General features: G+C 42.0%; 1 protein-coding gene across 2 annotated transcripts in view; it reads left to right on the plus strand.

Annotated features, from left to right (window-relative positions):
- The window catches only part of LOC140342816 (ras-related protein Rab-14), a 31921-nt gene extending 20644 nt beyond the window's left edge, over positions 1–11277 (plus strand). For both annotated transcript variants that reach the window (XM_072429168.1, XM_072429169.1), the window contains exons 5-10: positions 6771–6824; positions 7685–7862; positions 9246–9312; positions 9679–9766; positions 9891–9921; positions 10974–11277. In XM_072429168.1, coding sequence (XP_072285269.1) covers positions 6771–6824; positions 7685–7862; positions 9246–9312; positions 9679–9766; positions 9891–9921; positions 10974–11151 — 596 coding nt within the window. In that variant the 3' untranslated portion in view covers positions 11152–11277. The remainder of the gene's footprint in view (positions 1–6770; positions 6825–7684; positions 7863–9245; positions 9313–9678; positions 9767–9890; positions 9922–10973) is intronic.
- The last annotated feature ends 15003 nt before the right edge of the window (positions 11278–26280 follow it).

Raw genomic sequence — 26280 nt, forward strand, 5'->3', positions numbered from 1 at the left:
CTAGCTTTAGATATTGCAGCTTGGCATTGCATGCTGTTATTAAGTCTATGATCTACCAGGAACCCCCAGATCCTTTTCCATTTCTGACTCCCCCAAATGTATTCCCCCTAGACAGTATGAAGCATGCATGTTGTTGGCCCCCAAGTGCAGAACTTGACATTTAATTTAGATAAATGTAATTTGCCACTTGGCTCCCCAATCACACAGTACATCCAGGTCTGCTTGTAGATTATAGACATCCTGTATGGACTTAATTACATTTCAAAGCTTTGTGTCATCTGCAAACACAGAAATGGTACTTTTAATCCCAAACTCTATATCATTTGTAAAGATGTTAAACAGTAAAGGTCCCAACAATGAACCCTGGGGTAAACCACTAATAACCTTAGACCATTCAGAGTATGAATCAATAATCACTACTCTCTGGATGCAGTCTTTAAGTCCGTTATTTATCCATTTACAGATTGACTTTTCTAAACCTATTGACCCAAACTTACATATTAACCGTCTTTGAGGAACTGTGGTAAATGCTTAAGCAATGTCCAAGTACACTATATCAACTGCTATTCCACTGTCTAGCTGTTTACCTATTTCCTCATAAAAAGAGAGTAAATTTGTTTGACAACTTCTGTCTTTCTTGAAGCTATGCTGATTATCACTTAATATAATATTTTCTAGCAGGACCTTTCCAACTATGAAGGTTAAACTTACTGGTCTGTAGTTACCTGGTAATGACTTTGCTCCCTTTTTGAAAATAGGAACCACATTGGTCTTACACCAATCCATTGACACCATGCCAGTGATTAAAGAGTCCCAAAAAATAGAAATAATGGCTTTGAAATAACTGAGCTCAGCGCTTTGAGAACACATGGATGTAATACATCGGGTCCTAGTGCTTTGTCAACCTTAATTTTGCCCAACTGTTTCTCAATCATATCAATTTTGAGTAGAAAAAAAAAAGAAGAAAAAAAACTTCAATTTCATGAATGCACAGTTCAAGGCAGCACTGGACATAACAGGGAACATCGGAGAAAAGGTGGAAGCTGAGCCAGCGTGGGCCCGCTGGGTTCGTTTTGTGAAAGGATCAAGTGGATAAAAAAATGTTTTCACAAACGTTCACTTTAATTAAATATAGCCTCAGGGGCACATCTAAAGTTAGGCTGAATTCACTCTGGCAGTAAGGTTACATTTGACCATTCCTAATGCTAGGGACCACTGCTGCTTAAAAAACTGCTAGGTCTAAAAAAGCCCAGCACTTACCGCCTGTTACCAGTCCTAGGTGCCTAGCAGTTGCCAGACGTCACTCAGAAGGGGTAAATGTTTTTTGCTGCTAATATGAACTAAGCCTAACTTGCTACACCACATTCATTATACTAATACACTACTACAAGGGATTACACTCTTAAAGCTTAGAACACTAGAAAGTTGGGTCACAATACACGGCATAGGACAGTTGTGGCAAAATACATAGAATACATACAATTGCATATACTATTGAGGCAGGCATCACAAAGTTGGAACAAAGTATAGGCAGAAGGTAGAACACAGTAGGAGGTTACTGGATACCTATGGCATAAACAACTGGGAGCACTAAATTTGCTTTGTTTTGCCACACCCCCTTTTTTACCACCCGGCTGAAATTTTTTTTTTCTGGAGAACACTGTGCTCTTTTTGCTTATAATGTATTTTAAAATTTTTGGGGGGTCTTACTTTCCTCTGCAATCTTTCATTTTAATGTTTTGCACATTTTATCTCCTTTTTACATCTTTTGTTATATTCTTTAAAGTTTTCAAATGATGAAGGTGATCCTTCATTTTTTTATTTTTTACCATCAGCTGTAAGCCACATAAGTTTTAATTTTAGCCTCTTAAACTTGTTATTCATTGGAATATATTTTTAAGTGTGTTTGTGTAGAACAAACTTGAAACATTCCCATTTCTGTTCTGGGTTCTTTAAGGACAATATTCTCTCCCAGTCCAAATCGCAGAGAGCTGTCCTTAATGATATAAAATTTGCTCTCTTAACCCCCCAACCGCTAAGCCCGTAATTTCTCGCACTAAATATTTTTGCTCTTTTGGATAACCCCGTATTTTTTCGCCTACACTAAAATCCCCACCTTCTCAGAGAAGGCACCCGACGCTGGATGATCGCAGCGGGACCAGGTAAGTGATCGATAAACCCGAACTTTTCTCACTGTATTTTCATACAGTGAGAAAAGTTTGGGTTTATCGATAATTGTAATTTTTTTTTAACCCGAACCAAGGTCAGGTTTAGTGCTGGGGTGGTTAAAGCAAATTGCAATAGATTTGGACACATAATTGGTAATTTTATCAGGTTAATAAATAATGATTATTATTTAAGAACACTTGTAAATGTTCCACACACAGTTTAAATAGTATATTTTGTGTCCTTTTCTTTTTATTTATTTACTTGTATATGTATACTTGTGGCCAGAAAGTTAATACATAGGTCAGCAAAAATTTTGTTCATCAGAAATCACAGCAAACATTTCTAAATCTGTTTAAGTAGACTTTAGATGTTTTCTATTTTTCCCTAACACATACAGTCCCCAAGTTATGAGTACTATTATAGTTAACATGTGCATGTGTTTTGCACTAAAACATAAGCACCATTGAAGTGAATGTTATTTTACTTCACACTGAAGATGTATTAAGGCACACTGTGGTAAAGATCTACTGAACAGTGTCAGTCAGGTACCATTGTTTCTTCAGAAATGCTTAGAGTATGCAGCATCCAGCAGTAGTCAGCCATCATACTTTCATTCCAGAAACCTTGGTAGTCGTGCTCCGTTAACTGAATGTCCTGGTGAAAACGTTCTCCTTGTTCCTCACTCACCATACCAAGATTTTCCTGGAAAGAAACCCAGTTTCTGGTATGAATCAAGCAGGTTCTGAACTCCTTCCTTGTATGCAGGAGACTTATGGTTGCCCAGGAAATTTTCACACAGCCACTTGAATGCATCCCAAGCTTCTAGCTCAACTGCTGAGAGAGATTGTTTGAAAAGATCATCCTGCAAAACAGACTTGATCTGTGACCCTATAATTATCCCTTCCTTCATTTTTGCAGTGCTTATGTTTAGAAACTTCTCAACAAAGGTACTGAAAACCCATGGAGTTTGATTTACCCATGACCTTTACAAGGTTCTTCATCAAGCATAACTTGATATGGAGAGGAGGCAAAAATATTTTATGCGGATCAACCAGAGGCAGAAACTTGACACTGCTTGTTCCGGGCTTATATGTATCTCTTGGTAGCCAGTCACGCTTTACATAATGGTCTCCCGTGAATCGGCTGTCCCACAGGCATAGAAAACGGCAATATTTTGTGAATCCTCCTTGCATTTCCATCAGCAAGCCATTAACTTTTAGATCCCCACAGATGTTCCACTTGTGTGTTTTATGCTGAATTGCTTCAAGTAGTAACTTCATGTTGTCATATGACTTCTTTAGGTTAACGGAATGGGCAATCGGTAAACTTGGTTTGGAGTTACCATTATGCAGTAAGACTGCTTTCAAGCTTCTTTTAGAGGAATCAATGAAGATACACCATTCAGATGGACTCTTGTGACAAACTGTTAAAGAGTGCATTTATATCACGACAGTAGCATAGTGAGCCATCACTAGTGAAGAACGATGCCAAGTTATGACTTCGTTTTCTCTAGTGAGTTAGTTACACCCTTTGCAAGCAAGTGCTTCTGTTTAGGCCTTGAAGCAAGAAGTTCTGCTTTTTCTTTCGGGGGATTTAGATCACAGACAAGATCATTCAACGTTTGTGTAAAGGTCTCTGGTTCTGAATCTTTATCAGCCAAGTAGTCCGGATCGGATGATTCAGGGTTGTAACTGGCTGCAACTCCAGCGCTTTCCTTATCACCTTCTACAGAAGCAAGTCCATCATGTAGCGGTACCGGAACTGGCAATGAATCATCATGGGGAACTGGCCTAATTTCAGAATCGAGGCTAGGATATACAATTTTGTGCTTAGTTTTACCTTAGAATCCCCTTTTGTTGACGTGGCAAAAATAGCAGTCGATTTAGATGGTCTCGCGTTTCTCTCCACACCATCGCGATTGCAAATGGAATTTCTGCTTTACGCCGATTTAGCCAGTCACGCAGTCCATTGTAACATCTGGCACAGATGACATGTGGAGCCCAAGATTTATCCTGGTCACGAAGGGGACAGCTGAAATATAATTTCTATCTCTTTTTAAGTTCTGTGGTAATTTGGCGACTTTGTGCTTTTGTCGTGAATGAACCACACGTAACAGAAACTGTCTGGATCCTTAAGGCAATTTCTAGGCGTGATGACAAATGAAATCAATCGCAGTTAGTGCGGTCTCTAACCTTAAAAAGAACTGTTGTAATATGTTAAGGCTATATATAACTAATTTCACACAATATATAATTGGCTGCATCACAAAAACTAGACGTGCTGGAGAAAAACTGAACACAGATTTGAAATCCGCAATAAAAATATTACAATTCCACATACAATTATATCTGAAAAGGACACGTTGACCTGAGTAATTAATTGTGTATTATGTATCCCCACATTCAACTCCCGCAACTCCCTGGCAAATCCACCGAGTGTGGCTCGGGGTTACCGCTTTTGGTATGGATAATTCACTCGAGCCACGCTCAGGATTACTGCTGGGGAGCTTCAATATCCCTCCACCATTCCCTTAAATCTTTCCCCTAGCATAGCAGACCCCCTTCCATTTAGGTGCAAACCATCCCTGGCATAAAGATTGTACCCCAATGAAAAGTCAGCCCAGTGCTCTAAGAACCTAAACCCTTCCCTAATCCACCAGGACATGCATTTAGCTGTTGAAGCTCCCTCTGCCTTTCCTGTGTTGCGCATGGTACAGAAAATATTCCAGAGAATATAACCTTGTTCTTTAAACTGATTTTTAAGGATCCTCCATCTTCCATCTATCCTGTCATTGGTTCCAACATAGACCAAGACAGCTGGGTCATGCCCAGCCCCTCTCAGTAATTTGTCCACTTGCTCCACCACATGCTAAACCCTGGCACCAGGGAGACGGCAAACCATTCGGTTGAAGGGATCCGGAGACAAATTAGTCCTCCTGATCATAGAATCCCCTATGACAACCAATTGATTACTCCTTCCTGCATTGCCTTCCCCACGCCTACTAGATGTGCTGCTCTCCCGACTGTTAGGGGTAGCAGTAACATCTAGAGATGCCACCACTGGGTCTGCCGTCTGCACATCTTCACATAACTTTGCAAATTTGTTAGGATGCTCAAACACAGGGCTTGCCTTCCTTTTCTTGGTGCCCTTACCACTCCTTCTAACTACAATAACACGGCTCCCTATATTTTCATCCTGATTAACCTCTCCACCCTCCTCATCTAAGCCATTAACCGCCTGCTCAGTGAGCAGGAGACCCCTCTCAAGGTGATCCAGTGATCTCAGTGTTGCAGTGTGCTTCCCCAGCTCTTGAATGTGAGATTTCAGAAGGGTGACTTGCTCACATCTGTCACAGAGGTATTCACCTAGGAGCTGTTGCTCTGTTAATGCATACATATGGCAGACTGTGCACTGAACCAAACCTTCCTCCTTGCTGCCACTCATTTTCCCAGTTACAGTATTGTTAAGGCGATTTCTTGCTGATCCCAGCTCAGTTTATCCCTCTCTATCATGACTTCTGTTTTCAACGAGTTGGGAGCAGTGAATAAAGGTGCGTACACACTTCCAATTTTTATCGTTCCAATCGAACGACGAACGATCGATTGGGCAAAAAATCGTTCGTAAAAAAGTAACCAACGACGCCGACGAACGAGGAAAGTCGCTGGAAACGAACGACCGGACCGACGGATCGGATTGGACGACGATCGTTGAACATCGTTCGTGTGTACGGTCGTTCGTTGATCGTCCATGTTCAGAGCATGCGTGATGAACGAACGTCCGTTCACTTTCCTGTCGTGCACATAGTTCCTCTATCGCTTAAACGATCGTATCTATTGTGTGTACAATATCTACGAACGATCGTGTCGTTACCTCTATGTGCAGTATCGGTGCTATACGATCGTTCATATATATCGTGCAGGAACGTTCGTCGTTCGTTTTCCGACGATAATAATTGGAAGTGTGTACGTAGCTTAACACACAAAGCAGCTCAAGCATGTAGTTATATCACTTCTCAAAACTTTATTATCACATCACAGTTTATATAGTCAGACAACAAGGTGGAAGACACTTAGTAGTCAATAACAAGAAACTTAATTAACAACTTCGCTGAGCAAGATGTTTCAAGGTAAGAAGCTTCGAGGTAAGGATGGAGCAAATATTGACCTACTGATAAGGAGGATATAACTAGTTTTGACACAACTCAATTATCTGCAAAATATAGCAAAAAACAACTTAAATTCAAAACTCAGCAAAATTAAACTCCTTACGAGTATTAATTTCACAGAGTTATAAAAGTTTACTTACAGTTTGTAAGTATTCAACTCCTTTTGTTTTCTAACTACACTTATTCCCAGCCACGTGTTTCACCAGCCATGAGTGAGCGATTCTTTAGTGTATATATTTTCCTGCAGATGTTATATATGTGGGCCGAGTTGTGCACTGTACAGTAACAGACTGCGCGTGCACACACAGCATAGAAAACCGCTGGTTAGACAAGAAGGTGTAATTGTTATTGTACCTCTCAGAAAATTCATGTATTATTTATAGGGGTGTGTATTGAGCCTGTGACATTGCCAGTAAACTGGGCTTATCTCTTGCAGGTGACATGGGAGTTGGGAAATCCTGTTTGCTGCACCAGTTTACAGAGAAGAAATGTAAGTGTGTTTCTGTGCCTAATTCATGTGCTGCGGCCATATTCACCCACACGGAGAGCCCAAACAGAAGTCAATTATGAAGCTTTTAGGCATGCAGCATTCCTTGTATTCTATAATTCAGGGTTCAGAACAGAGAATTGAATTTCTATATTTAATCAGCGAGCTGGATGTGGCAGTTAATTAGAAATTATCTTTTGTATGTAGCATTCTTCAAGCTGATTGTATTGTCGTGGGATGCTTTTGTAATCTGTTAAATCTATACTGTATGTTTATGCTGTAATGTTGTACCTTAGCCAGAAAACACCAGGAAAACCTAAATTTATTTATTTATGTAATGCAAAGCAGTAGATTCTGCTCACAGTTCTGGTCAAGTGCTTTTGTCAGAAAAGGATCATTTTATCATTTGGTATTCTTTCAAATGTTGGTGGATATTTTGTTATATTGTGCTTAAATCTTTTGTTAAAGACACTTAACTGCTTGTTGACACAATGTAACCACATTGATTTTAGTGTGCTGCAAATGTTGTGACCCCTGGCTAGTGTAGCTGTAACCTTTGACAGACAGGAGTGTAGCAAGAAAGTGTAAGCTTTTGGTAGATTTTACAGGGGTTGTGGCATGTTAGTGGGACCAATGATAAAGATTTCATTGATTTGAATATAGTCATTGCAAGTCAATCTGCTAGTTTAATCTTGCTGATCTAAAATGCCTAATTGTATCCTTGCTATCCATTCCTTTTGATTTTAAATTCTGGAATTGTTTAGGATTGTTGTGTTTTCTGTACCATAGTCAAGCAAGGTGGCTCTCTGTGAGGTTAAGGTTTTGGTTGCAGGTTAACAAACCTTTCTGTTTTTTCTTTTCAGTTATGGCAGACTGTCCTCATACAATTGGTGTGGAGTTTGGTACCCGGATAATTGAAGTTAGTGGCCAGAAAATTAAGCTGCAGATTTGGGACACAGCAGGACAGGAGCGATTCCGAGCCGTCACCAGAAGCTACTACCGAGGTGCTGCGGGGGCACTTATGGTCTATGATATAACCAGGTAAGGTGTTTATCAAGGATACTCCACAGAACATTTGTTTTGCCTGTTAAACCTAATTGTCATACTAAATACTGTTGGATAAACCAAATCCAGGAGCCTTGTACTGGTCCTAAAGGCAGTCAGTCAGGGAAAAAAAATAAAACCTTGTGCTGCGCACAGGGAGCATAGCCTGTTTGCTCAGGGCTTTGGATTTTTTATTCATCTACTCCTCCCCCCTTCTGTCTGCGACCTGGGGATCCTGGAATACACCTACATATGATGCTGGAATATCATCCTTGTCTGACAGGTGTACAGAATGTCTGATGTATTCAAGGTCTGGATTCCCACTGTGCTGAGCTGTCACAAATGTGACGTCCTATAGTCCAACGTCCTTTTTATGAGGGATTTTTCAGTCATTCCCCAAAAAGTGAAGAGACACACATTTTATATCAACATTAACAAGACCTTTTGGGATGTTGATTGATTGAATATTTATAGTTGCTGCATACTAATAACTCCCTCCCTTTTTTTTTTTTTCCTCCCCCATGTTGATCTTTATTGTGTATATGTGTAAAGCGTTGACATGCCTTTGTTTAACTATCTGTAGATGACCTAAGTAGATTACCTAGATTATTAGAAAAGAATTAACAGGAATGGATATTTGTGAGTCTCAAGGTCTAATGCTCCACAAAACACGTACTCTACTTTCAAAGGGATTTGATCATTTTCAACGCTGACAGATTTTCAGTGCATTTACTTAGATACTTTTTGAGGAAATACTTGAAAAAGGAATGCCCTAAAAAAGGATTTGATCTATAGGATCTTTTGTGGATTTGCATTAGTATTGTGGAGAGGGGGGGGGTCAAGTTTCCCCTCATTTACATCATCGTTGTTAGCAATGGATTGAGCTGTCTGTAAAATTGAGTACACATATCTTTTGCTTGAAATGCATCTTTATCTCACCACAGATCCAACCATGATATTTCCTTAAGACCATGTTTAATAGCGTCTAGATTGGCCTGACTGACTCTGGAAATCTTATTTTATTTGTCCATCATCTTTTATGATCTTGTTTTAAAATTAATGTTATGTATGACAGTCCTAATGTATGAAGATTAAAGGAAAAATCAGACATTGGAAATGTTTCTTTTCCATTTAGTGGTCATAGAACGGTAGTTTTAGCTCATCCATGAAGTGTGCCATACTTTCTTCTTCTGTCTGTTATTCATGCTGGTTTTACATCTAGCTTATCAAATTTAGATACTTTGCTGTACCCCATATATTTTCTCAGTGACTGCCTTTATATTCACATATTTTTATATTTTAATGCTAAGTGTACACGTTCATGATCAAGAACAACATTTACTAGATCTGTTTTATTTATTTATTTTTTTTCTCTTTTAGGAGAAGCACATACAACCATTTAAGCAGCTGGTTGACTGATGCACGGAATCTCACCAATCCAAACACAGTAAATTGTATTCATTGCCCTTACTGGGCTGTACCTTAGTGTTACCTGGTCAGCAATCATCGCACTACAAATCTTTCAGACCGTCTTCACATGTGCAAGTTCAATTTTTAAGCTAGTTTAGGCTTAGTGTCCCATTGGAGTTGAATTTTCTTCCCGGTGTTTGCTGTTGGTTTCTAGTTGCACTTGAATGTCAAAGTCACAGAGGTCAGTCAGGTTTAGACCCATTCCTCAGTTGGTTGTTAGTCCGGGTATAGGTGAGGTCTGCATTGGACTGGGTGACTCAGTGAAGTCAGATGTCAGGCTGGGACTAGGTTGTGTGTCGTGGTATCAGTTCTTCTCAGTAATGTGTTGTGCCCCTCTCTATAGGTAATCATTCTAATTGGCAATAAGGCAGACCTGGAGGCCCAGCGTGATGTCACATATGAGGAGGCCAAGCAGTTTGCAGAGGAGAATGGTGTGTGTTCAAAACTTGCAATTTTTTATTTATCCAAACCTTTTTCAGATACTGGTTATGGCATTCCAAGTTTGATGTCTCTTATTGGTCTTTACTCAGTGTTGGTCTCATTTGTATATTTCAGGTCTCCTGTTCCTGGAAGCAAGTGCAAAAACGTAAGTGACAAATGGAATTCTCTTCTACCTGCATAGCAGTATATAGGATATAAAGCCATTTGCCATTAGTTTGTTTGTTTTTTTGTTTGTTTGTTCAATTAAATCTTATAAGAATTTTAGATTTAATTAACTGAAATAAGTATTTTCCTTGCAAGAGAAATAGTTTATGCAGACCACTCCTCTGGTATCTTCAATAACCAAAACACGTTTCTTGACAAGATCAGGGAGGGGGGACTGATCAGTATTCTAAAGCTGATCCTAGTTTTGCAGTGCTAGGTGGCATGCCATGGATTGTCTTTTAGCAGGAAAGACCATTAGCCTGGAGTGCCCCCACACATTTTTTTTATAATTCACTTTGCTAGAGTTATTCTTAGTAACATCGGTGCAACTTAATGACAGAAATTCTAGCTACAATTTGTGTTTTTTTGTTTTTTTTTTTTGTAAAGGAAGTGTTCTGTTCTCTTTTTGAAATGAATTATTATTACAGGTAGGCTGACCTGGAAATACTGGTTGCCTGGCTGTCTCTGGCCTCAATACTTAAGTGTTTACTGACCTGGAACAAAGTAAGCACTTTGGTTACACTGACTACACTGCATTTTGTTGTTGGTTAATAAATATTGAAGGTTGAGGCAACCAGGCCTCAGGGACTTTAAGCAGCAAAAACAATCTGCTTATTTCTGTTAGTACAGGTTTTCAAGTAAGCCTGGTAGGACATGGAAAATATAACTCAACAATCTTCAATCAAGGTGTCTTTTAAGGGGTTTTCTACCCTTTTCTGTTAGTAATGTTATTTGGCAATTTATTGCAAAATTTGAAAGGAAGATCAACAGGGACATTATCCAGCAGCTTTATGAAGGGTTGCACCTGACGCAGTTTATCTAAATGAAAGCGAATGGGGCCATAGATTAAATTGTTTTTCCAAACCAGTTGCACCACTTTTGACGTCCCATGTTTGTCATGCAAAAATTGTGTGTAAGGCACAGAACAGATTTGCATTAGGCTTGTGTGTGACACATTTTTGCAACCACGAACAAATTTTTCTTCTGCTGCAGAGGAGAGAACGTGGAAGACGCCTTTCTGGAGGCTGCCAAGAAAATTTACCAAAATATCCAGGATGGAAGCCTAGACTTGAATGCTGCTGAGTCTGGTGTACAGCATAAACCATCTGCACCTCAAGGAGGCCGGCTAACCAGCGAACCCCAACCGCAAAGAGAAGGCTGTGGCTGCTAGTGACCTGTCCGTGAGAGCCGCAATCTTTCTGACCATCCCTCCTCGTCTATCTTGAGCAGTATTTTTTTTTTTTCTTTTTTTTCTGCTACCCTATACATCGTACTGGTTTCATGAAAAGGTGGGGGGACGGGGCTCCGCTAAGGTGACAGTTTAATACTAAACTGCTACATAACTAGATGTGTCTAGGTTATCAAAGGCAAGTAAACACACACACAAACCAATCTTTCCTGCATGGTATTAATATAGAACTTTTCTTCTCCGTATTTGTCTTTGTGATGTTGGCAATCCAGAGTTTATGTAGAAGACTTGAAGTTGGGCTAGATTCATCCAGGTCTGTCTTAGTTTTTATTTTTCGAAAATAGGCTCATTTGCTGTGAATGTTGATAAGGGGAATCTCTACCCGTCTTCTGTTTACAATTCCTATTTTGCCCATCTGGAGGAAGGAGGGTTTCTGTTGTTCCCCTGTCTTGTCCCATGGGTTTCCCCTTGTAATTTTCTATATTTTACTCCTCACATTTAATGCGTAAATATGGACAAAAGAAAAGTGATCAGCAAGAAATGTTCTGTGTACAGAACATTAATTAATCCTGTGCCAGGCAATATCAGTTTGTACAGTATGTGACCACATCCCTCCCTACTCCTACATAGTGCGGTAGATGTAAATTACTTTTTTAGAAATCCTGCCTCTGCCCTTTCTTGAACCTTTATTTTGCACTGTGGCTTTTATAGTAGGTTGTTTAAAAAACTGTATGTAAAAAACAATATGCTATTGTGGAATGATCAGTGTGCTGACTTTTTCTTTGAGTTGATCTTCTGCATATAACAGCTGTGTATCGCCTGCCTTACGATGTTTAAAGATTTAATGATAAGGCTGATTTCACTATTGCACATGTGCTTTATTTTCTTTTTAATAATTTTGAAGTCCAGATTAAAGTTCTGCTTTTTAGGGTTAACTTTAACTCTTTTTGTGCATTTTTAAACACTGCAGTCGGATGGTTTTTAAACACATGCATTTTATTTACAACATGCGACATAATCGATGGTCGGTGACTTTCACAATAGTTTCAGTCAATGTTCCGAACATTCACCATGTAAAATAAAAACCCATCATAGTGAAAAGATAGCCGTCGTCCTGTGTTCATTAACAGTATGGTTATGTATTGGGCATGATCCATTAATAATGACAAGCGGGGAGGTGAGAACTGGAATGTCATCGTGCATCGTGTTCTCTTGTTTTTCTGCATTTCTTTTGAGGCATTCACCTTTTTTATTTGGCAAGTTGGTGTGGGTTTGCCACCACAAATTACTTACTGAGAATGACACAGGCTGCACTCCCCCCCCCCATCTTACAGTAGGTTATCTGTTTCTGTGACTAAAGGATAAAGAACAACCTGAACTGCTGTACTTTTTTGCCTTGATGTAACAAAATGCTATTAATCTAAATATTTGTAAATAAAGTACCAGTATCTAGATAATTTATTCCTGTCTTCGTTATTTCATTTTCTTGCATTACACTTTGGTGGAAGATGAATTTCGGAATGGTTGCTATTGGCTGTGTCTTTTTTTGCCCAAATAACCAGGGAGATGTTTTCATTGTGTGATCATACCTCACCAGAATATACAGTTAGGTCCATAAATATTTGGACAGACAACTTTTTTCGAGTTTTGGTTCTGTACATTACCACAAATAATTTTAAATAAAACAACTCGGATGCACTTTTGAACAGTTGAACTGCAGACTTTCAGCTTTAATTCAGTGGATTGAACAAAGATTGCATAAAAATGTGAGGAACTAAAGCCTTTTTTTTTACACAATCACTTCATTTCAGGGGGTCAAAAGTAATTGGACAATTGTCTCAAAGGTTATTTCATGGGCTGGTGTGGGCAATTCCTTCATTATGTCATGATCAATTAAGCAGATAAAAGGCCTGGAGGTGATGGGGGTTGCTTGTATGTGGAAGATTTTGCTGTGAATAGACAACATGCGGTCAAAGGAGCTCTCCATGCAGGTGAAACAAGCCACCCTTAAGCTGCAAAAACAGAAAAAATCTGAGAAATTGCTGCAATATTAGGAGTGGCAAGGTCAACAGTTTGGTACATCATGAGAAAGAAACAAAGCACTGGTGAACTCGGCAATGCCAAAAGACCTGGACGTCCACGGGTGACAACAGTGGTGGATGATCGCAGAATCATTTACGTGGTGAAGAAAAAGCCCTTCACAACAGCCAACTAAGTTAACAACACTCTCCAGGGAGTAGGCGTATCGATATCCAAGTCTACCATAAAGAGAAGACTGCATGAAAGTAAACATAGAGGGTGCAGTGCAAGGTGCAAGCCACTCATAAGCCTCAGGCTCCTGTTTACAGCTTACATTAATTGAAATGGTCACTACTCCCACCCAGCTTCTCTTTTGTATGCACATTGTTTATAAGCTTTGTATTGTGGGAAAGAGGTCCAGCAGAGTATCATTTCCAGTTGGGGCTTCTATAATCTGTACCATAAAATTATCTTGTATTGAATATTTATCATGTACACAGTTCACAAACATTGCTTTACCTTCAAAGCACATAAAGACCAATCCCTCAGTCTGCTGATTTGGATTAGAAGGAGCAGTTTTGTTGGACATGTTCAGTGCTAGATTCATGTAGTAGAGCCTGGGTGGTTCAGTGCTGGTTCTCTTTTCTAGTCCTGTTGCAAGGGATCATTAGAATTTAGGCATTCCATTAAAAACACATCTAGATCTAGATTTTATTTGGCTGGAGCTCTCTGCTTTAATTTACTAGATTTTTTTATTTATTGCCATTCACCATAAAGGTGTGCAATGTAACCTTCTGTTGATTTCTTATAAATATCATTCTCGGTGCTTCCTGGGAAGACTTTTTCCTACACTTTCAGGACCAGAATTCAAAACTAAGTCACAGACAAAGAAAAAAAATGCAATTGTGTTTTTTGGCTCAGGGATGGAGGGAAATAAGGAGCCTGAACCTAAAAATGATTGGGCCATCGTTACCTCTTCTAAAACAGAAGTTACAGATGATTGTTTTTCACCCTTTGACTACAGCAATGTTAACGCTTGTTGTCTAGAACAGGGGTCCCCAACGTTTTGGAGCTCACGTACTCTGGCCCGCATGCGTAAGAAGCCGTGTGTCACTCAAAGAGGAAGAACCTTCCCCCAGAGTGACGGCATGATGCCAGAACCCGCCCATTCTCCTATCACAGGTCTGAGAGACAACCCGCCCACCGCCCTGACCCTGCGATGTGCAAAGCAGACATGATCCACAGCTCTGGCCTGTCAAGGGGGGTCCTTCTAATCCTGCTGGGGCGTGAATCGGCCAGAGCCGCGGCCCACCTGTGGGACAGCCTCGGAGCAGTGGGGTTGAGGGACCCCTGGTCTAGGAGAAACACAGCCTTGATGTATACACAACCATGGCATCCACGAGGTTAAATTTATAACAAACTTGTGGCACTGTACATACTTGCTCCAGTGAGTAAATGAGGAAGAATATTTCCAGTCAGCCAATGCTTTTACTTTTCTCACATACCAAGGTGCTACACAAAACCGGTTCATGCAGGCATTCTACATCTGTTTAAACATTTTTTCACAAACATTTTTGTGTTTTTTTTGTTTTTTTTTTCTCCCCTCTCTCTCCCCAGTGTCTGCTGAGAATTGCAACCTCTGGTCACAGTGCCCTCCTGAAGTACACAAATCAGAGAAATACTAGATGTAAAAACTGTTCAGTAGGGGAATCTGAATATTCTGTAGCTTGGGAAACTTTATACCACAAATACAGTCTGTAATGAGGAATACCTGCAGTGAGAGTAAGATGTAGGCTGCCATTTACAGCCTCCTTCCCATAAAATCCACAGCCAAAGCCAAGTTTGATGATGAAAAGAGGAAGGGGTGTTTAGTCCAAAGCGTCAGCATAGCCACCCCACAAAATAAGTGTTTTTCTGGCAGCATTTCGAGGTGTAAAATGAATGCAGCCATCACATCTATCAACCTTAAAGCCAAGCTATGGTACCATAGGAAATTCTGCCCAGTACTCTGCAGAGGCCATTCCTGGAATTTTTAAATGGCCCCAGTGAGTGGTGGCCCCTCACAGCGCTGATCCAGTGTATTATCTCAACCTCTATTCCACAGCTACAGTTGTGACAGTTCAATGGATGGCACAATTATAATGCAATGTTTCAGAGCCCCATAATGTTGCATTATGATTGTGTTAAAAGTCCCTGTTTGCTAAGGTTGGTCTGCAGGTGATGCTGTACTTTTACAAAATGACAAGATTGCTTACCTATTTTTCCAAGTGACAGTTGCTGATGATTCACGAAAAAGTTGCTGTGTTCCTGCCACTCTGGTCAAAGCAACAGGGCTGGTGCTGGCTTTAAAGTTCTGCAAGATAAGAAATTGTGTTAGGGGATGAATGTCAGAAGAGCAGATGAGCCTATAATCCTGCTGAGATTGTCTGCATAATGCAATGAAACCAACATGGCCAACTAGCAGGAAAAAATAGCGCTGCTTGCTGAGTCTAGGAGGGACTGCAAGACAAAAATGAATTTTGCAGAATTGGTAAAAGACAACTTCATGTGAGCAGTATGACCTGTTACCATGGTGATGAACATAATTGTGTTCTCATTACACAGTAAGTTCAATACATTAAGGTAAAAAAAACATGAAGGAAAGAGTCTGTGTTACCCAGAGAATGCAGCACGTGATAAATCTGATTGGTTGCTTTCCCCTCCTCTGATGTTCATGTTATATCCAGCAGGTTGTGCATTAGAGACATTTTACTAAAACTCTTGTTATAATCACCAGCCAGTGTGTATCTTCGCTTAGTAATTGTGTTGCACCAGAGGAATTCTGGGAATGGAAAGAAGAATATGCTAATATCTTATTGACAAGTTTATCTAGAGCAATGACCTGTCTCTTCAGATTATATAGAGACCCCTCCGTCTGCTGTAGGCCTCCGCTCAGCACATCTGCCTGCTTACACATCTGCTGGTGAAGCTGGGCCTAGAAATGCACAAAACATATTATAATAGTATATTGGAAAATGTAATGTAGACACACAATTATCCACTTTTATGCTACCTGTGATGCTTGTAGAAATACATGGATGTAAATACAGATCGCAATGCAGACTAACAGAAGAAGGGTGCAAGAAACATAAAGACAATGATATAGGTTACTTGTGACTGCAGATGCTTACGCATCACTAATTTTAGGCCAGTATGGTCCTCATTTCTGATTTTGGTTTCAATGTGCTACTGCAATTTACTGGTTGTGAGTTATGTGCTCACCTTTCTTGACCTATTTATTAGAATAGATACCAACAATACCATCACTACCACACTTTTCAGGAAATCAACAGCAGGTAACACAATGCTGACAATGCTAATCCAAAGGCTCTAGTACAAAGTATACCATTCAGCCAGTATTTAAGGGTTAAAAGAAACTGCACCTGTAAATCGGATTTTAAACAGGAGGCAAAACTCCTAAAAGAAAGACTTTTACAAAGAGGTTATTCCAAAAATATTATTAAAAAATCCTTAAAATACCAGAGAAGATCTCCTCTTTAAAACAGACAAATCCATTATGCAATCTCAAGCTCCAGTTAGACTTATTACCAGATATAATGAAAATTATTTTTTTTTATCACTAAAACCTTTACTCATAACTGTCACATTTTACAATTGGACCCCACAGTAAAAAAAATTCATAGGCAACAAGCCTTTGATCACTTTTAGAAAATAAAGATCTTTGAAAGACCACTTGGTTTCAAATCACTACATACAAAACACTAACCAACACTCCCAACCCAAGAACACCCAGGGCACATTCAAATGTGGACACTGCAAACAGTGCAGCTGGAATAAAGAAGCTCTCATGATTACATTACCTAACGGAAGGAATCATAGACCAAATTCCTACATTAAATGCAACACAGAAGGCGTCATTTACATAATAATTTGTATCTGTGGTTCTTGTTATATTGGCAAAACCACAAGATGTTTCAAAAAAAGAATAAATGAACATATACACTCAATCAAAATTGGCAAAATTACACCTATATGCCACCTTGTAGGCACAAGGCACCAATACGATCCAAATGTTTTGCATATACCTAAAAATCCAAGAGGTGGAGAGTTTGATAAAAAAAACTATTACAAACAGAATGGATAGTCAACCTAAGAGCTACACAAATACCTGGTCTAAATGACGCCCTTAGTTTTTAACCCTTTTTGTAACCAACATATTAACACACCACTATAATGAGCCATAGAACTTGGCATTTTGCCATATACACTAAATTATGAAGTTGAATATAGATCTGTACCTTTATGCATACCAATTACCTGAATATGTAACACCATGTGTGCTATATAGTGTTGTTGTTCAAATTCGGGTCATCCTAATGTTTGACCCGAATATGACCGTTCGAATTTGGGTCGACCCGACCCGAATTTTGTTGAATTTGAAGCCCCAAATTGGACCCTCCCATAATGCCTAGGGCCCTCCAATAACAGCAGGGATGGTCCCCTCCATGTTTGTTATGGCAGGCAGCCGATTGGCTGTCTTTCACTGCATGCCTTACAGGCAGCCATTGGCCTATATAGGGCCAGGGCGTGCCTGCATTTCCCACTCCTGACAGAGATTTGCTGATCGCATCACAACCTTTCTGTGCTGCTTGGCTTGCTTTGTCAAAGTGAAAAAAGTGCTTTACTTAGACTGTGTCACACTCACACTATTAGATAGATTGTTGGATTGTACTGTATTGGTGCAGTCCTGAAATCTACTGTCCTCAGATAGGTAGAGTGTTTCACTGTTAGCTAGATAGATAGATACATAGACAGATAGTCAGTGTGTTACATACATGCACCCAGAGGCAGGGTACCCTCCCTGCCTGCATGCACAGTATCACACTTGTACTGAGACAGACGCAGTGGATACTGCAGTATAGTTTTTGTATACTGTGCTGCATATTACAAGTGTCACCACTAAAGGAAAGTGCTGCATACAACACACACAGCGCACTTGCATTTTTGGTGTCAACCCCCCCCCCCCCCCATAAAAAAATCCACCTACTGTACAAATTTACACTTTGTGAAGCATATTAGCTACCACGTATTTTGCAGGGTGTCAACCCACACAAAAGATGTCTGGCCAAAGAGGAAAGAGCAGCTTGGGCAGGGGTGTCAAGCAAAGCAGTATGAGTTTGTTTTTAGCTGCAGACCCAAGAACAAGAAGCGCTGCTGTTGGTGGTGGGCGTCCATTATTGCCATAGCAGGCAGAAGACGTAGTGGAGTACATGACCCAGCCTGGGTCAAGTGATTGTACCCCCTCTTCATCCCAGCCCCAGACACAGTCCTCACAGGTGTCCCTGATCCATGATACACCTGAACAGTCCATGATACACCTGTTCCTTCTAGTTCTTCATCAGCGGCTGGAAAGTTTCGTGTACAGCAGTATATAGAGGAGTCCCACCGAGGGGTTGGAGAGGCGGAGCTACAAGCATTCCTTCAAGATGCTCAGTTGTTTCACTCATCTGACGAAGAGAGTCAGGTCACAGGCTTTTCCCCCACTTACTTTTCACCAGAACACTCTGAGCCAGACGAGCCAATTCAAACTGGCTCCAAAAGGCCGCTGCTTCCTTTTGGCACATACAGGGAAACTGTGTCTTCTGATGATGATGTCCTTGTTTCCACATGGGGCGAACAAGGAGATCATCATAGGCAGGAAGAAGAGGAGGAGGAGGTTGCAGAGCGCCCTAAAAGGGGGAGAGGGAGGAAGAGGGTAAAAGCTGCCCATACTCTGTATTTTTCACGTACCAGTGAGGCAAGTCAGTCATCCATCGTCGGAAACTGTCACCACAGCTATGCCTCAACAACCGCCGACCGCCACCACAAGCACCAGCCCCGGAGCACCTTTTGGCCCAGTTAGATGTTCACCCGTGTGGCCATTTTTTAATGTCCATAGTGATGACAACACTATGGTCATCTGCAAACTGTGTGCTCAACACTTGAAATGAGGCAAAAACCAAAACAAACTTGGAACAATTTGCATGAGCACACATTCAAAAAGCCACCACCCAGTAACCTGGCGGCAACACCTGGTCAAAGCACAGAGCTCTGTGCGACCACCTCTGCCCAAGAAGCAAGCTCAAACTGCTTGAACTTCCTCCTCTGCCTTTCCTCCTACTGCCACCAGGGATACCCGTGCTGCTGCCAGCAATTTGAGTGGGGCATGTAGCCAAGCATTACCTTTTTCAGGCTCCACCAGTGGTGAGCAGAAGCTCCAACGCAGATCGTCTGCTGTTTGTCGCATTGCTAGCAGTCAAGACCAGGCATCATTGCCATCCCCCACAACTTCTACCCCATCGTCCAATCTTTCTGTGGTTAGCATTAGCAGCATCCAGCCTTCCATCCCCCTGATGCTGGAGCGCAAGAGGAAATATGGCCCAAATGACCCCAAAACAAAACTAATCAATGCGGCAATTGCACAGCTGATTGCGTTAGAGCTCTTCCCTTACCGGCTGGTGGACCGGCAATGCGTTCCATTATGCATTCCTCTGCACGAACCCACAGTACGTTATGCCTAAGTGACAGTATTTTGCAGAAAAAAAATGTGTTCCTGTTTTGCATGAACACGTGCAGAGCAATGTGTCCATGGCCCTGCAGCACTCAGTTTCTGGCAAGGTGCACCTAACAACCGACAGTTGGTCGAGCAAGCATGGAGTGGGAAGATATATTTCCTATACAGCTCACTGGGTAACTTTGGTGGCAGCAGGGGAAGATGCAGCTGCAGCAAGGCCTGCATACCTTCCTCCACCCAGAGCACAACGCCATGCAATCTTCTCCTCAACCTTCACTTCCACCTCCTCCTTTGACTCTTGTGCCTCAACCTCTTCCTCCAGGGACACTTTGCCGTGGAGACCCAGCACCAGCACCTCCCATTCGGCAGCATCTGTTCACCGCCAGCAACAACCTGCAGATTGCTATTTGGGCGCACAATGTAGACATTGCCACGCAGTCCTGAGGTTGCGAAGCCTGGGTTCCCTCAGCCACACGGGCGCAGCCATTCTAAGTGCCTTGCGGGAGCAGGAGGACATAATAGCTAACTCCCAACAGACTTCAGCCAGGCAAGGTCGTGTGTGACAATGGGGCCAATCTGCTGGCAGCCCTGTACGTGTGGGAAACTCACACACGTACCTTGCCTGGCTCATGTCATGAACCTGATAGTACAGGGCTTCTTAGGAATTACCCGGGCCTCCAGCCGCTGTTGCTGAAGGCCAGAAATTTGTCATCGCATTTCCGCAGGTCGTACACAGCCAGTGCCAGATTGGTGGATTTACAGCGAAATCTCACCCTCCCAGTGCACCGGTTAATTTGTGATGTGGCCACACGTTGGAACTCCACATTTTACATGCTGCAGCGGCTGACTGAACAACAGAAAGCGGTGGTGGATTACGTGGCAGAATCTGTTAGTTTCAGACGTATACCTACACTACCTTTCTTCAGCCCTGCGGAGTGGCTGCAAATTGAGGACTTGTATTGTGCACTGTATTGTCACCTTTTGAAGAGGCCACCAGGATGATCAGCAGAGATCAGGCCTGTGTCAGTGACACTATCCCCATCATATGCCTGTTGGAATAGATGATGGTGGATCTCGGACACGACACAGAGCGGACGCTGCAAACATGCGTGCCTACTATGCATAGTGCAGCACCAATCCAGGAAGAGGAGGAGGTGGAAGAGGATGAGGAGGACATTGCAGGCATGGGAGAAGGGGAGGAAGGGCCAGAGGAGGATATTGAGGGTACATGGCATCCATCCGCCCAAAAACAAGGCGGCATGTTCCGTGGATGGCAAGACCAGGCGGAGGAGGACGACCCTGTGCTGTTGTTTGACCCACAGGAGTGTGGGTCCAGAATTGCCTCAGCTGTGGGTAGTTTGAGCCAAATGACAGCTTTCATGCAGGAGTGCCTAGCCAAAGATCCACGCATAAAACACATAAAAATAAAGACTGACGACTATTGGATTGCTACATTACTGGATCCACGTTACAAGCCTGAGATACAACAACTCATCTTGCCCCAATACAGGGGACCTAAAATGCAGCACTACCAAGAAGTGCTTGTAAGGGACTTGTGCTCAGCCTTTCTGACTGCCAGCAGCAGCAGCAGAGATCCCTATGGCAGTTCCACCAGCCATGGGAGCCAAACAACTGCTTTAAGCGGCATGGGTGGCAGCAGCAGTGAAGGTCGTCTAAGCCTAACTATGCAGGCTTTTTTTCAGCAGAAGCAAGCTGCCAGTTGTGCAGCAATTGCCAATGACACTGAGCAGCGGTACTCAGTCATGGTGCAGGAATACATGAGCTCTGCATGGGACATCTGCAACCTGCAAAGCCAGGACCCACTGGGCTACTGGGTATCCAAGCTTGAGCAGTGGCCGGAGCTGGCAGAACATGCCATTCAGATCCTTGCCTGCCCAGCAGCAAGTGTGTTATCTGAAAGAGCGTTCAGTGCAGCTGGGGGTGTAGTGAGTGACAAATGGATTTGGCTCTCAGCAGAAAATGTCGACCGAATCACTTTTTATTAAAATGAATAAGGCTTGGATCGGCAATGACTTTACTACCCCCTCTGCAGATTGTACTGATTAGTCGTCAACTGCTGCACGGACATCAAGATGGGAAGAGCACGTTCACAGCCTTTCATCATCTCCTTCTACTCCTCACCCTAGTGGCCCTCTACCTCTACTCTGTCTCTGAGGCCTATAACTTGCAATGGAGCTGTGTAACTTGCAAATACTTTTTTACCGAGCACCACCCTCAGGGCCCCCTGCCTTTATCTACTTTGAGGCCTATAAATTCATACATTTTTCTGTCCTTTTGGATAGATAGCAAGTGCTATCAAAAATAAATATCTGTATTTTTTTTACAGAAACATAGATTTTTTTCTGGCTTTTTTGATAGATGGCAAGTAGGATCAGAATGAAATATCTTTATTTTTTTTACAGAAATACAGAAGATTTTCTGTTTATTTTGATAGGTAGCAAGTGTTATCAGAATTAATTATCTGTATTTTTTTTTACAGAAATACAGACATTTTTCTGTTTATTTTCATAGATAGCAAGTGTTATCAGAATTAATTCTCTGTATTTTTTTTACAGAAATACAGAAATGTTTCTGTTTATTTTTATAGGTAGCAAGTTGTATCAGAATTAATTATCTGTATTTTTTTAACATAATTACAGAAATTTTTATGTTTATTTTGACGGATAGCAAGTTGCTATCTATGAAAATACACAGAAAATGTTCTGTATTTCTGTAAATTCTGATACCACTTGTTATTTCTGTGATTTCTGATACCTGATTCAGATTTCTATCAAAATAAACTGAATTTTTTTTTTATTCCTGCATATTTGAGATATTTCATTCCGATCCCATTTTGCTATATATCTCCAAAGCCATAAAAATTTCTATATTTCTCTTTCAAAAATCTGTTTTTTTAATTCTGATAGCACTTTCGGTATCGATCCAAAAGACCATAAAAAATTCTATATTTCTCTACAGAAAATACAGATCCTTAGTTCTGATCCCACTTTGCTATATATCCCTAAAGCCATAAAAATTGATGTATTATTATACAAACAATACAGGTATTTAATTCTGATAGAACTTGGATATGTATCCTAAAACCCATAAAAATGTATGTATTTATGTGAAACAAATACATATATTTAACTGTGATAGCACTTGCTAGATATCCACAAATGATAAAAAAATGTATGTATTTCTCCGCGTATTTCACCAAGTCCGTTACCTTTTATGTGGTTTCACTACATGGTAAGTATGGAAAGTGTGATTTTCATTAATCCATTAATATCCCAATTAGCTACAGCTTCTACACTGTCCATAGAGGTTATGGCCTCAACCTCCAATGTGGTCTACGCTCCGTACCAGGGCCCACCGCCTCCTACTGCCTGTTACTGCTGCCGCCTTCCCAGTACCCAACTCTAGATGCAAGATACTAATGCAGTCCTCGATCCGTCTCAGAGCCCACCGCCTCCTCTTCCTGCTTGTAAATGATGCTGCCGCCTGCCCAGTACCTGACTTTAGATGCCAGACACTAATGCCGTCCATACTCCGTCTCAGCCCACCGCCTTTTCCTCCTTCTGTAAATGATGCTGGCGCCTGCCCAGTACCTGACTTTAATTGCCAGACAATAATGCCGCCCATACTCCGTCTCAGCCCACCGCCTCTTCCTCCTGCTGTAAATGATGCTGGCGCCTGCCCAGTACCTGACTTTATTTGCCAGACAATAATGCCGTCCATACTCCGTCTCAGAGCCCACCGCCTTTTCCTCCTCCTGTAAATGATGCTGCCGCCTGCCCAGTACCTGACTTTATATGCCAGACAATAATGCCGTCCATACTCTGTCTCAGAGCCCACCGCCTTCTCCTCCTGCTGTAAATGATGCTGCCGCCTGCCCAGTACCTGACTTAAAATGCCAGACAATAATGCCGTCCATACTTTGTCTCAGAGCCCACCGCCTTCTCCTCCTGCTTTAAATGATGCTGCCGCCTGCCCAGTACCTGACTTTATATGCCAGACAATAATGCCGTCCATACTCCGTCTCAGAGCCCTCCACCTCCTCCTCCTGCTGTAAATGATGCTGCCGGCCTAGTACCCAACTCTAGATGCCAAGGCAATTACTAATGCCATCCATACTCCGTCTCAGAGCCCACCGCCTCCTAGTCATACTGTTACTGCTGCTGCCGGCCTTGTACCCAACTCTAGATGCCAATTACTAATGTCGTCCACACTCCGTCTCAGTGCTAAATACCTCCTCCTCATGCTGTTACTGCTGCTGCCCAGTACCCAACTTTAGATGCCAGTTACAAATGCCATCCACACTTTGTCTCAAGGCCCAGCTCCTCCTTCTTCTGTTGTTACTGATGCTGCCTGCCCAGTAACCAGCTGTAGATGTCAGTTACCAATGCAGTCCCCGCTCTGTCCCAGAGCCCACCACCTCTTCCTCCTTCTGTTACTGCTGCCGCCTGCCCAGTACCCAGCTGAAGGTGAGGGCCTTCAATTGTAATGCCCTCCTTGCTGCGTGTCGGGGCCCAACGCCTCCTCCTCCCAGTACCCACCTCTAGATGCCAGACTAGACTCCAGCTCAACAGGGTCTTCTTTCCCCACTGATTCCTCCAAGCCCAATCCCTTTCATGTGGTTTCGCTATATAGTAGGTAGGGACAGATTGGAATCTCCCTCATCCATTTATGTCTCCAATAGCTACTGCTTCTACACTGTCCACATAGGTGATGGCCTTAAATTGTAATGCCCTCCTTGCTCCGTCTCAGGGCCCACCGCCTCCTCCTCCTCCCAGTACCCACCTCTAGATGCCAGACTAGACTCCATCTCAACAGGGTCTTTTTTCCCCGCTGATTCCTCCAAGCCCAATCCCTTTCATGTGGTTTCGCTACATAGTAGGTAAGGACAGATTGGAATCTCGCTCATCCATTCATATCTCCAATAGCTACTGCTTCTACATTGTCCGTAAAGGTGATGGCCTTCTGTTGTAATGCAGTCCTTGTTCCGTCTCAGGGCTCACCGCCTCCTCCTCCCAGTACCCAGCTCTAGATGCCAGTTAACAATGCCATCCACACTACTCAGGGCCCACTGCCTACTCTTCTTGCTTTTACTGCTGCTGCCTGCCCACTGTCCAATACCCAGCTCTAGATGCCAGACTAGATTCAAGCTCAACAGGGTTTTCTTTCCCCGCTGATTCCTCGAACCCCCATTCCCTTTCATGTGCTTTCACTTGATAGCAGGCCCTGAGACAGAATGTGGAAGGCATTAGTAACTGGCATCTAGAGCTGGGTGTAGTGCATCTTTAATGACACCCGGAAGTGTGTAATCCGAAATTTGTGATTGAATGTAGAAGGCCAAATCTTCTGCTTCATCCATCGGTACCACACTTTATCGTACTGAATTTCTGTGTATGTTACCCTGGAACTGGGACGTGGGACAGCAGTCCCTCTGTATATGTTGGGGGGATGAGATGTGAAACACTGGTATATTTAATGGGAACCGAGAGGTCCTGGATGACCACATTGAGCCATGAACTGCTGCTGCTGCTGCCACCTGTCACTTGTAACGTATGACAGAGCTGTGTAGCTGGCTAATTTTTGGACTGAAAGACCGCCCTCAGAGACCTCTGCCTGTACTCTGAAGCCTGTGTATGGCTTGTAACGGAGCGTTGAAACCCGGTGGCTAATTTTTGGACCAGAGGAACCCCCTCATGTCCCTCTTTGCCTCTACTTGAAGACTGTGTAAAATCCGGCATGTTCCCTTGGCCGACACCCATAAAATGGCGTGAGCTATTCGACCAAAACTACTTGCCAGCAACAGAAAAAAGACTTCCTTTTTTTTTTTTTACTTGTACAGTGTTGTGCAGAGCTTGGAGAGTCTTGACATGTCTTTTCAAATGTATTTATAGGCTGTAGAAGCTCTCCACCGACCCGAATAACAACGCAAATTTTTCCCCCATTGACTTTAATGGAATTCGAATTCGATGTTCGATCACCCGAATAATTATGCATTATTCGACCAAATAGCGGTCGAATCGAATAGTGAGCTATTCGACCAACACTAGTAACAAGTAATCAGTTAAACATGAAGCTTATAATACCGAAGTCCCAACTGACAATTAAAAAATGGTAGTTGCTTGACACGGCAAGAACAAGCTATCTGAAATGGCACAATATCAATAGAGAACAACAGTATCCCAATATCAGTTATAACAGTAGATTTTTACGACCAGCAGAGTGAGATCCACTCAACTATGGATCAAGCCGAAACAAAAAGAGATGGAGAGGTGGAAACAAAAAATAAATTTTTTTAAATTAAAACAAGATTTGTCAATCTTCTTGATAAAGTTCTCCTTTTTCTTACTGAAAGGAGTAAGAAGGTAAACAAACAGGAAATAAACTTTCCATAACTGATCAGGTAGCATAACTAAAGGTCTTGGAGGATTTGGAGGATTTCACTTTGTGCCACAAAGGGTAAAGTGGGACATGGGAGACCTCTGGTGACGAATGTGTGGAAGTGCTCTGAGGAAGTAAATGAA

Source organism: Pyxicephalus adspersus, chromosome W, assembly GCF_032062135.1.
Source record: "Pyxicephalus adspersus chromosome W, UCB_Pads_2.0, whole genome shotgun sequence".
Classification (NCBI taxonomy): Eukaryota; Metazoa; Chordata; class Amphibia; order Anura; family Pyxicephalidae; genus Pyxicephalus; species Pyxicephalus adspersus.